This window comes from Stegastes partitus, unplaced genomic scaffold, assembly GCF_000690725.1.
Source record: "Stegastes partitus isolate 25-593 unplaced genomic scaffold, Stegastes_partitus-1.0.2 Scaffold183, whole genome shotgun sequence".
NCBI classification, from domain to species: domain Eukaryota; kingdom Metazoa; phylum Chordata; class Actinopteri; family Pomacentridae; genus Stegastes; species Stegastes partitus.
The window spans coordinates 287,374-299,833 of NW_007577914.1; the positions used below are offsets into that span (position 1 = coordinate 287,374).

The window sequence follows — 12,460 nt, forward strand, 5'->3', positions numbered from 1 at the left end:
ATGCTCGCCATCAGGGACATTGACCTTTTTGAGGGCATAGCGACACAGTTGCCATGGGAGCACAGACCTGTGGAAGTGATCAAGGAACTGCTGGGACTTTCTGCGTAAGGAAGCACGTCTACATATTGATATGTGGACTCCTTATACACACGCTTTAACATTTTTGTAAAAAAGGAATTCAGTGGCTTTGACATAAAACAATATATTTGGCTGCAGCTGATACAGCAAAAGGAAATATCATTGTAGATGGAACGATACCTAAAGTTCTCCAGCATCCACTTAGACTTGTACCATTTGCCTTTTGACTTTTCAATCAGTGATCTGCAGGCACGAGACCACAACGGCTGCTCTGCTCTGCATTACGCTGCTCACATCAACAGCTGTCTGGCGGACGAGATCCTACATGTTCTGGTGGAGGCTCTAAGTCACACAGGTATACTCAAACGTACACAAACACACACACATACAGGGAGAATGTATCAAAAAGCATGGTTTAGAGGCCATACAAGTTCTGTCATTCACACTTTAAAGCCTCTTATTACTTGAAAAGTCTCTCATACAGATGAACCCACTAACATGAACCCAAGCAGACACAGATGCAGCGTTACCCTGTAACTTTATATCAGTCTCACCTCTCCAATTAGCATCATAGTCAAAAGCATCAAGACGCTATTTGAACAAAAAAGCTCAGATTAATTGCTTATATAGGACCTCCAGAGCTCCAGCTGGGACACAGCAGAGGTCAAAGAAGTAATCTGATCTTGTATTTAAGAATTTTTAAGTAAGAATTGCAATACCAAAGTGTAGAAATACTCATTTATTAGTAAAAGTCATGGATTTAAAGTTTTACTTATGTAAAATTACAAAAGTATTGGCATGAAAAAACATATAAAGTACTAAAAATTTGAAGTAGACATTGTGTAGAATGACATATTTCAGAATAAAAGGATTGTGCATTAATGTGCTCATCGCTTTAATGTTTTAAACAGGTAAAGGTGTTTCAGCTACTACAAACAGTTTACCAGCTTGCTAGCTTCACTTTAGTGATCGGTGAAGCTTAATATTACACGACAATTTCTTTATTGATTAGATTTTGCAAAGTAACTAGTAACAGCAGTTACATAAATATAGTGCAGTTAAGAAATACATTTTTGGTCCCTAACTTGCAGTGGAGTAGAAACATAATGTAGCAGAAAATGGAAATACACACAAAGTACAAATACCTCAAAATTGTAGACTTGAGCAAATATACTTAGTTACATCTCACAACTGGCAGACAGATAAAGTCAGCAATTAGCTTCAGAACACAGTGGAGAATTCAGTTCAAGAGTTGGTGGACAGAGCTGAAAGGACAGTGGAAAAAAAAAAAAAGTACCGGTAAATGAATGCTCATGTTGCTCCATTACTATTTTATTTGTTTAATAATGGGATAAAATGTTAGTGTTGTCTTTACAGCTTTGTATTCACAGAAATGTACTTTATGTTGCGTTAAAGCTGTGAGTAAATTCTGCATTTCAGCTGTGCATGTGAGCTTCTTTCCTAAAAGCAGGGATTATTGAGTTATGTTGCTCTCAGAAGAATTGTAATGTTATTGGATTTTGCAGTTATGAGAAGTTTCCATGAGGTGAAAAGGGTCCTGTTTCTAAGCCCTGCAATGTAACACAGTTTCACATAGTTAGTCCCCTCTTTTATATGCTGTTTTCTTCCATGCAGCGCTACATGCAACATGTATGATCTGAAAAAAACACAACTCTTAGTACTATTAAGTAAGTCTCCCTGTTCATTAGTTTTTGTATCATTGCCTGCAGATGAACTAAAGGTAATGTTAAACAAGTAGCCACTCACTTATTACTTGTGTTATCGGTTTTCCATTGGTTACTGGTTAATTCATCACTAACTTATTAAACTGTGTGTTTACTGTAAAGTACACATGTGGCATATGTGTAGAAAATACAATTATATTCTCCCATTAAAGATAAAGTGTAAGTACACACACTTTCTTATTTTCCTTTTTTCACACACATACACACAAATGGCATACCAAGTTCTTTCATAATCCTGTTTTTCAGAGTGAGACCTCTGCAGTTAAACTCAAAGCCTGCACTTCCGTGGGAAGCTATAAGAAAGGCTTGTTTGTGTTTGTCTGAGAGGCCACTCTGCTAAGAGCCCTCATGGGTGTATGGGTCAGAGTCTGTGTCAAGGATGGTGATACAGAAACAGGGTGACGCAGGGGGGATGGATAAACAGACATAGAAAACATTTTAAGGTAAAAGAAGGTTTTTTGTTTTTTTTTTGACTTTTCCTACTGCCTCTAATCCCCCACCTTGTGTAAACAGCCCACTGAGCCCAAGGTGCAGAGGTGTGGACCCAAGTGTGGATTTGGAGTTTTTCTGCAGAGACCACAGTTTCTTTTCTTGAAAGGGAATTTTTTTTTCTGATTTTGTGCAGATTCTGTCCCTGTGTCACCCTTGGCCCATGACAAACACTCATACCAGGATCTGGACTTAGAGTTTGGAGATTCAGACATAGAGTTGGACATTGAGAGCCTTTATCCTAATCAGTCGACAGGAGCCTCCCCCACGCTGACACATCAGCACCACTTTCTACTATACAGCCATACCAGGGTAAGTGATAAAGGGCAAACCACTTTAGAAGGAGATGCTGAGAAATGTCACCTTTATATCAAGATGTCAACGCTCCTATCATTCTTTGAGAGCTTTGGGGGAAAGATTGTATTAAATTCTCCAGATTTTGAGGAAACAACATGACAGCAACCAAACCCTTTATGATTCACATTTGAGAAATCAAGACTGAGAAACTTATTGTGCAGGTCAAGAAACATACAATTAGTTCCTCGTATATGTTTTAAATGGTTTCATCTACAGATTAAGCAGGATAGTCTCTGTGACTGATGTTGTATTTATCTGTTTGAGTGCAGACTGGTCTGTGAGGTTCACTCATAGCTGCTCTCAAGTAGCCAGAATGAACAAACACAGACAGAAGGGCAGGGAGTGGTCACCCAGAAGACAAATATGTGCATCAGTAATTGGCTCAGTGTGTGTGTTTGTGTCTGTCAGTGGCTGGTGTAGCTGACACTTAGCTGTCATACCATCGTACTGTGGACGTCCTCATAGAGGCAGCTGGTTAACTGGAGGAGAAAAACAGGTGGTTTACAGGGAAAAGCTACAGTTTCTTTCTGACACAGTTGTAATGTGTACGTGAAGTACATTTAAACAGGTAAAGAAAATAGACTTTATACAGAGGGTTTACTAATAAATCAAAACATAGTCATAATAACTGTTATAATAGAATGTTTAGAGAATTGAATTCTAAAATTGCCACCTGAAAAGGGCTTCAGTCATTTGTTGCTGTGAACATAACCAATGGAATTTACCAGTTCTGAAGTCAGATGTGAGCCATTGTGGTTTGTTAGCACTTCAGGGTTTTCTAATAATCTCTACCTGCCCTGCTGTAAGTTTTGAGAAATAATTTACAGATTAATTGAGAAAAACAAGACATTAAAACATTCAATATGAGATTAACGAATACAGGCAAAAACATCATTATTTTTATGCGCTAGCAAATTTGGACATATTGGCCTATTTTTTCCTCAATAATATGTCCAATGTGTAAGTACAGGTAATTATTTTATTATGCTTTGTCTATTGGACATTTATGCAAATTACTGCATAATGAAAGAATGCCTCATTTGTATATTTAAACATACAATTTTAGAAAACTTCTACAGCAAAAAAAAAGTCTTATGTTAAGTAACCGACTGCACAACGTTTATTATGATGAGGGTTTTTTTGTTTGTTTTTTTGTTTAACAAACAAAGAGTATTTTCCATTAAAAGTTTGTAAAACTTTACAATACATATTCCTGAAGGCTGCTTTTTTCTAATTTTTTTTTTTTTTTTTTCCTCAAACTTCTCAAACAACTTTTTCCACTTCTGATATCAAAAGTGATATTCAAAATCCCTTCAGGAAAAACATTTACCTCCAATATTTCATCAAAACAAATCAAGAATTTTAAAGCTGGTTTTGAAGCTGTATGGCACACATTTAGAGGGATAATACTTCATTGGCAGTTCTAAACATAACATTTCAGAAAACTTGAGAAATAATCATCTTTGTGTCTTGTGTAGTGTACAGGTGACTAAATAAAATCCCCTCTCCTTAATTTTGTCCTGTTTCACATGTTTTGTTTTGGGGTTTTTTTCATTTTTAAAGTTCTTACAGTGAAAATCTGGCTGGTACTTGCAGACCAGCCTCCATCTTGTTTAAGACTGGAAGATGTAATAAATGAGTTGCCTCACCTTTACTCTTTCCAGGAAGTGCTAGAGTCTCAAGGGTGTCCTCCTCTGTCTGACCATCAGAAAGACCTCAACCAAGGTAACAACTTCACAGGTTCTAATGGTCTGAGCCTGGTGGTAATAAGGCCACAACCGTTTTGTACACTTTTTAGATAATGATAAAACTTGTGTCGTCAGTCCTAGAGGGTCAAGGGATAGCAGAGAAACTTAACAAACGTAAGCCAGCACTAAATAGAACTGACAATGTTAAGGTGATGTGAAATGTATGCCTTGGATGCCAGTTACCTACCTGACAGTAAGAAAGAGCCATAACAGTCAGCATCCCAAATAGGCCGTGAGATCAAGTTACCTTGTACAGGGAGGGGAGGGCTGAGGGTGGCGTGCCTGGATGGGAGGGGTCTCCTACACAATACAAGCTCTCAGCTGAGAAACCTGCCTTTTACCTCAGCCTCAACCGCATGGTTTAGACAGAGAGAGAAACAGGGGATGTTAGAGGAGAGGATATCTCTGTTACAGCGAAGAATCATGGTGTAGAAAATATTCAGCATGAATGTGTACTGATTAGGGTCTTAGCCAAGAGCGAAGAGATTTTTTAAAAACCCTTTAAAGTTATCTCAGTATGGGAGCAGAGCGGACCAACAGGCTTAGAAACAGGTAATGCCAGTTGTTTCCTCAATAGTGAGCATTAATGTGTTGAATGTGAATGCTGTAATGTTGTATATGTTGCCTAGTTTATTTGGAAAATAGCTCCTTAAAGTTTTACTAACAAAAGGTTTATGGTTGCGTAGTTATCAAGGATTAGTCTTGTGCTATGATGTGTCTTTGGAATGTAGAACAGACGACATTTGTTGAATGATAGAGGTGCTACACTTTGACAGTCCTCGAGTAACATTGTTCTGCTTTTTGGAAATATATGTTTTGCAGCAATGATAAATACACTTTTTACCTTCTAACAAGCCATAAATATGATATGTGAATTCATTTCAAATTAGTGTGTCACTATGAAGACTGGGAGAATGTAATTGACCTCATTCAAGTGTAACTGTGTGTTTCTGGTGCAGATAAGGGGATCCCCGACTGTTTCCAAAATGCCATGGAAACACTGAGAGACATCAGGCAGACCTATCAGGACACAGGGAGGAGGAACAGGTGGGCACGATGAAATCTCACAATCTCTGTCACACACACACACACACACAACATATAAAAAAACACATGTTCTTTTTTGCTGTTTTCTTTTGTAATATGTTTAAAATATAGAGAAAATCATTTACAAGCTGATGGCACTGGGCTGAAAGCACTGACAGTGTTGACTGCTGGGAACACATCTGTTCATATGTAACACACAAACATTAAACGTACGTACAGTCAACACAAACACACAGTCTCTGGTATACATGGTGCACTCCTCCGGGGCTGGTTAACACATGCATCTTACTTTTACACCAACAGTAGAATAGTGTCCTATCTGGTTTCACTCGCAGACCTGTATGCAGGCACCTGTCACCGTGTCCAGAGGACAACCTGTTCTACACGAACAGGTTCCAAACACAGACAGAGGGGGAGAGAGGGCCTCGGTGAATCAGCCCATTGTCTGTTATGAGCAGCTCTCCCCACTGAGTCAAGTCCAAACTCTCCAAGGAGAATAAAGGTCTTTGAGCTGCTCTCTGGTTTCATAGCATCAGCTTCCAGAAATAGGAAGAGATGCAAGTAAAGTGAGCCTTTTTTGTCCTCAAAAACAGAACTTGAAGGTCATTTTCTTAAATAATTATTGTTTATAGGAATTTCACAAATGGGCCCCAACACACTTCATTTAGCACACACATACTCTCTCCTACTGGCAACACTGATGATATGACTTTGTTTCCCTCAGCAGAGGTATGTCTCTGCCCAGTTTGAGCAAAACCAGCAGACACTGGGCTCATGTGGATGCTCCTCCGACACCTGGCTTGCTGAGCACCAGGACTCTCTGCCAGCCGACACCCCCCACACACAGGTACACACACTTGCTATACTCCAGAAGCTAAAAGAAAGGCTCTAGCAGACAACATCACATCGCCTCAAACTTGGTTTCTCTCCATTGACTGAGGTAGTTGAATGTCGCCCAGGTCCAGCCTTAGATCCTCAGGTGGGTCCTTTTGGCTGCTCCAAAGCTGAGGCTTAGATCTAAGGATGCTTTTGCCATCAGGACCCTTCAGCTCTGAAATGAGGATGAGGACACAAGGACTGCAGAAACAGTGATTTCTTTTAAATCACTGATTTTCCTTGACTTTCTGTATTGCTTAAGCTTTTAATTTCTAACTGAGGCTTTATTCATTTATTATCTTATTTGTATTTATTATTATTGACATATTGCATTTTTAATTTTTGCTTCTGTTGTATTCTTGTTTTAACCTTAAGTGTTGTTATGTATCTTCTGAGTGTCCTACTTTTGTTTCGTCTGTGCTTTGTAAACCCTTGTTTGTTAGAGTGCAATATAAATAAATATATATTATACATATTATTTAAGCATTATATATTAATTAAGGAGACAAATCAATAAATGTTGCCCTGCTTGTTACTATCACATGTAAATAGAGGGGTGCGGCTTTAGCATAGAAATGAACCATTAGATTAAATATACTAAGAGAAAAATCAACCTTTTCTTTCTTTATTATGTTTTTATAAACAAAATTACAGCACAGATGTCTCTAAGTGGCTGTAAACAACATATTGTGACCCCAAACCAAGCCTCAAGCATTTGAATACACTTCACACACGACATTACACTGCACGAGTCCCTCAACAGAACAGCTCTTGGCTACACCTGTGATTCAAGTACCGGTAATATTGGCAAATGTGGAAGAAAATTAACCTTTAGATTTAGATTTAGATTCCGAAATCTAAGATATTAAAACCTAAAGTTGAAAACTAAACCTGAAGGAATTTTTGAGTTAAAATTTCAAGAGGAACAAGGTTAAAACATTGTGAATACTTCTTATACAACAGCACAACAGCTCTGTGATGCTCACAAAAAATCTTGAAATTGATTTTGATTTGTCCCTGACAGACAGAGAACAAGAAGTGTGGTTGTTGCCTCTCCACCCTCCCACAGCCTGTTGTCAGTGGCGGAGTCCAGCCAGCTCAGCCAGTCTGCCCCCAGCATCATGGAACCACTACTGTGTCCGAACACTATGACGCAGGCCAGAGCACACATCCAGAGTCGTATGCATATATGTAGAACTCATGTATAGAACTCAGAATTTACTGTATTTGAGTAAAATATATGTGTGTGTGCACATATATATATATATATATATGTATTTGCTGATGATTCAATTCAGTTCAATTTTCAATTTAATTTTATTTGTATCGTGCATATTTACAACAACAAGTCATCTCATAGCGCTTACACATGATTGTGTTTTCCCTTTAAAATGTGTCATGTCTCTCTGTCTGCAGGGCTGGCCTCTCAAAATGCTGTAAATGAGCAAAAGGTGAGTTTTAACCAAAAACATCAACTTCACCCATCTTTTTTTTTTTTGTCAGACTTACATTCTTCTTTTCATCTACATAGGAGTTTGTGTAACTCTCCAGTCATTATCACTGAATTATTGGTCTTCTACTGTTTTCACAGGGTTTTTTGCCAGTTCTACGAACTCCCAAGCTGCTGGCACCCCTGGATGGCCGACCCAGAGCCACCACAGTACTAAAGCAACGTGTCCCCCTGAAGCCCATCAGCCAGAGCTCCCTTTGCTCCAGGACCCAGCTGAGGAGAGAGAGGCTGTCCTGGGGCAGCAGCCCTCTGACCACTAAAGCTGGCAGTGAAGAAAGTGGATCCAGCTGCAGCAGCAGCCAGAGTTCTGTCGACCTGGAGGATGAGGATGATGACAGGGATGTACATGAGAGAAATTTTGAAGGCAGAAATCTAAAGTTTTTTGGGGATGGATTGTTGCAGCATTCAAAGGGTTTAAACTCCTCTGAAGCTGAACTGGCTGGAAAGACAAGGCTGCATTTTAAAGCTGAGCCAAGGATGAGCCATGTTCCACTGAGCCACAGATCAGCATGTAACCGGGAGGAAGACCTTATCAATCAAACAAGTGAGCCTCTCTGCATTGAAAAAATGATGAACTCTCACTCTGCAGGCAAAACAACCCATATAAATTATACAAAAGAATCTGCTGACATTGAGGCCCAAAAAATCTGTGCACAAAAAGGAGACACGGTGATTCTTGCTAAAATATCTGTGAATAATGAAATACCTATCACAACAGAGAGCAATGTGGACTACTCTGGAGAGTCTGAGACCGAGATGAGCCATGGAATTACATTTACTGTGAATGATGACCAAGATGATGCCACTGTGTGCTCTGAATGGAAATATACAGATGAATTGCAGCATGTGAAACAGAACAAGAAGGATTCCTGTCATGAAGAAAACCAGGCAGACAAACCTCTTGTTTGTACTGCAGTGGATGCAAAGTTAAAAACCGCAACTGCTGTGGGAAAAACTCGGCTATTTCCTGCACCTGTAAATCTAAATCTGTCTGATGTGGATCCCAAAAGAGACGAGAAAATGTTTCAAGCCTTAAAGCTTGCCCAGCACAAGGAGAAAAGAACCAGCATGAACTGTGACCAGAGAACAAACAGCCAAACTATCCAGTCTTTTAACACATTGGCACATAAAAATCGAAGCACCCCCTGCTGGAATAAGTCCAAAAGCAACCTGAAGTACTGCTCATTTTCCACTCAAGTCAAAGATAAAACCAGGAAGAGCCCTGAGCTAGCTGTTGGCAGAGAAGTCCCTTTAACTAAAGTAAAATCAAAGATTAAATCTGTTAAAGGCGCCCATTGTAGCACCAGTACACCATCACCACGAAAGAAGCTGATGGATCATCCACAGTGTAAAAGAACAAATCCTGACAAGTTGAACTGCAACAGAACTCAACAGCACACACCAGTGAGGGAGATGAAAAGTGCCCAGCAGCTGAAAAAGTCCTGTGTAGGCGAGAAAACACCAAGGTCAAAATCTGCAGTGGACCTCATCACCTACAAAGACATGTTTCAGCAGATACAGAATGTGAATGAAGGGCCAGCCATCTATGAGATGTTTTCTGGTCCGATCTATGAAAACCTCCGGGTTTCCAGCTCTTGTGAAAAACCAGTGGAGAAACCAGTGCAGTGTTGTCCATCTAGGAAGACAAACCAGAGTCATAAGGTCAAACACAGGCCACTGAAACCAGCACAGAGTAAACTAAGGAAAAGCCCAGAGGAGAGTACGCTAGTTTCAGCTAAAAGCAAAGCAAAATCAGCGTCGTCCAGGATGAAGCCTCACCTCACACCTGTGTCAAACAACAAAACAGAGAATATTCCTAAACTAGAGGCTGAGTTAGTCCTTACAAAGGATGTAGACATCTATCATAACACTGCACAAGACAAGCATGACAGTCACATGTCATCTACCATAGAGGAGGCTCTTTTAAGGTATGAGTCTGAAACATTAAAATCTGATGGCAAAACTCTACCAACAGCTTCCCCTCATGCTCAAGACTATAGTCCCACACACATGTTTATGCAAGAAACAAATGCAAATTCATCAACGGTAAATGCACACCGGCCAATCCCAGAGTCCATCTTATCTCAAAGTCCTCAACAGCCAAAGATCAACACATGGACATCGTCTAGCAGCGGCAGCCAAACCATCATGTCACCAGTTTACCAGAAGTTTCTAGATGAGGCGGGGGACGGGCCACTTACAGATGACCTACTGCAGTGTCTGGCAGAGGAGCTGATCTCACTGGATGAGAGAGATGTATCTGTAGGACCACTTCCTGATAACCTGGAACAGAGCAGAACGGAGTCCAACAAAGAGGTTGGTCCTGCATCAGGATTAAATGCATTTCCTGAGGTCCATTTTTTGCAGTTAAAAAAAAAAAAAGTAAATGAAGGATCAATGTCATTATCACAGTATATGGCATAACTACTTTATAAGTACACATTTTTTTGGACTGTTTAGGGGAGAAAGACATCTAAAAACAGTGAGGCTATTTTATATACATATACACACAAACCAGTTTTTACAACTCTTCACTTTAGAAGTTGTTTAAAAGAAAAACTTTCAGTGACCTTTTGTGTGGATGTGTGGCTCAAACGTAGAGAAAAATGTTTTGTAAAATATCCATATTACTGTTGACCAGGCCTAAATGTACTTGATTTAAAACGTTATGTCTTGATTTAAAACGTTATGTTTGAAAAAAAAAACAAAAAACAAAACACTGGGTAATCCCTTTAAAGTGAGGCTATGTGAGAACTGACCGTGACAAATGGTTGTTTTCGAGACTATCACTGGTATATTGCAGTTTAAAGGTGATAATATTCAGACATTGTGTTGACAGCTTGTATCACTTATGGTGCATCTCCTAGCAAATAAAAAACACCATATGAAGATGTCAACAAGGTAAAATACTTGACTTTTACCGGAAGGAGTTCTGTAAAAGGGGACTCATCTGATTTCATATGACAAAGTCTGTTTACAAGTCTTTACTACTGCATATGTGGGGGGGAAAATGTATAAAGCCTTTGAGCTGTGAGAGGTGTGATGATTTACATCAAGTCTTGTAGAGTCTTTCCTGGTTGGAGCTAAAGACTACGTTTGAAGAGTGACACCGTTAAAATGATCATCAAAAACCTTTTTGTTTTTAGTAAAATGTCTTCACAATCTTTCAGTGATGCTCAGCTGATTCACTCTGCATGTTAACTCCTATGGCTCCCAGTTACTTTAACTATCATTCTGTGTATGTTTGTAGGTTGTTCCACTTGACACCTGTGCTCTGCTTGGCTTTGGGTTGGCTGTAGACGGCACCATCACATGGACAAAGGGTGAAGTGCTCGGCAGGGGCGCCTATGGCACAGTAAGTATTCCAGTGTTCAAAAATGCTGATAAAAGCAGAAGAAATGATTTTGCTTGATGTAAAGAATAACCAACATCTGCCACAGTAAGTTTGTGCTCTGTAGGTCTTTCAACTACAAGAACTTACCGCCTTTCACTATTCAAATGAAAAGTCATCTCCTTATACAACCACGCAAAACAGATTAATCCTACACAAATCCCCAAATCATCCACATCTGAAGGTCTACATGTTCAACCAGCTCTCTCTTACCAGGTGTACTGTGGACTCACCAGTCAGGGCCAGCTGATAGCTGTGAAGCAGGTGAGCCTGGATTCCTCCGACCCTGATGCTGCAAAGAAAGAGTACAGTCGCCTGCGGGGTGAGGTGGAGCTGCTTAAAACTCTCAGTCACATCAACATCGTAGGCTTCCTGGGGACCTCGCTTTATCAGCACGTGGTTTCCATCTTCATGGAGTACATCCCAGGAGGATCCATTGCCAGCATCCTTCACAGGTTCGCAGTTAAATCATTCGACTGCTTAGCATGACATCTCTGTTGACAAGTAGCGCTTGCCTCATCTGTTATAAACTACAAGTGCCTTCAATACACAATGTTCTCTACTGCCCCCAGGTTTGGTCCACTGCCAGAGCGAGTCCTGGCTCTATACACCCATCAGATCCTGGAGGGGGTGGCCTACCTTCACCTCAACAGGGTGATTCATCGGGACTTGAAGGGAAACAACGTCATGCTGATGCCGACTGGCATCATCAAGCTCATAGACTTTGGTTGTGCACGACGTCTCAGTTTTCTAAACCACACAGCTTCTAACAGTGGAGACCTGCTCAAGTCTGTTCATGGCACACCGTACTGGATGGCACCAGAGGTAAACAGGACCCATCCAGGTGGTCTTTGTTTTTGTTAAGTTGCATGAGTTTGATAAACTTAGTTTTCAACCTTTCCTAACTGCTCCTTCATCTTTTCCATGCCTTAGGTTATCAATGAGACAGGATATGGCAGGAAGTCTGACATATGGAGTGTGGGTTGCACAGTGTTTGAAATGGCAACAGGCAAACCCCCACTGGCACACATGGACAAGATGGCTGCCTTGTTCTACATTGGGGCTCAGCGAGGGCTGATGCCTTCTTTACCAGATGCATTCTCAGATAATGCCAAAGATTTTGTGAATATTTGCTTGACAAGGTGAGATCTGCTGTCCTCTCCTTTAAGCACAAACCTTGGTAAATGTCTTTCGTAACCTCAGTCTGATTTACATCAGA

The 12,460-nt window shown here is 40.2% G+C and overlaps 1 protein-coding gene across 1 annotated transcript in view; it reads left to right on the forward strand.

Annotated features, from left to right (window-relative positions):
* map3k19 (mitogen-activated protein kinase kinase kinase 19) overlaps positions 1 to 12,460 on the forward strand; it is a 14,357-nt gene continuing 1,897 nt past the window's right edge. Inside the window, exons 1-13 of the mRNA XM_008280140.1 lie at positions 1 to 104; positions 318 to 433; positions 2,449 to 2,624; positions 4,334 to 4,394; positions 5,377 to 5,464; positions 6,189 to 6,311; positions 7,365 to 7,519; positions 7,757 to 7,791; positions 7,932 to 10,202; positions 11,101 to 11,205; positions 11,458 to 11,696; positions 11,814 to 12,066; positions 12,175 to 12,383. Of these exons, the coding sequence (XP_008278362.1) occupies positions 1 to 104; positions 318 to 433; positions 2,449 to 2,624; positions 4,334 to 4,394; positions 5,377 to 5,464; positions 6,189 to 6,311; positions 7,365 to 7,519; positions 7,757 to 7,791; positions 7,932 to 10,202; positions 11,101 to 11,205; positions 11,458 to 11,696; positions 11,814 to 12,066; positions 12,175 to 12,383 (3,935 nt within the window). The remainder of the gene's footprint in view (positions 105 to 317; positions 434 to 2,448; positions 2,625 to 4,333; positions 4,395 to 5,376; positions 5,465 to 6,188; positions 6,312 to 7,364; positions 7,520 to 7,756; positions 7,792 to 7,931; positions 10,203 to 11,100; positions 11,206 to 11,457; positions 11,697 to 11,813; positions 12,067 to 12,174; positions 12,384 to 12,460) is intronic.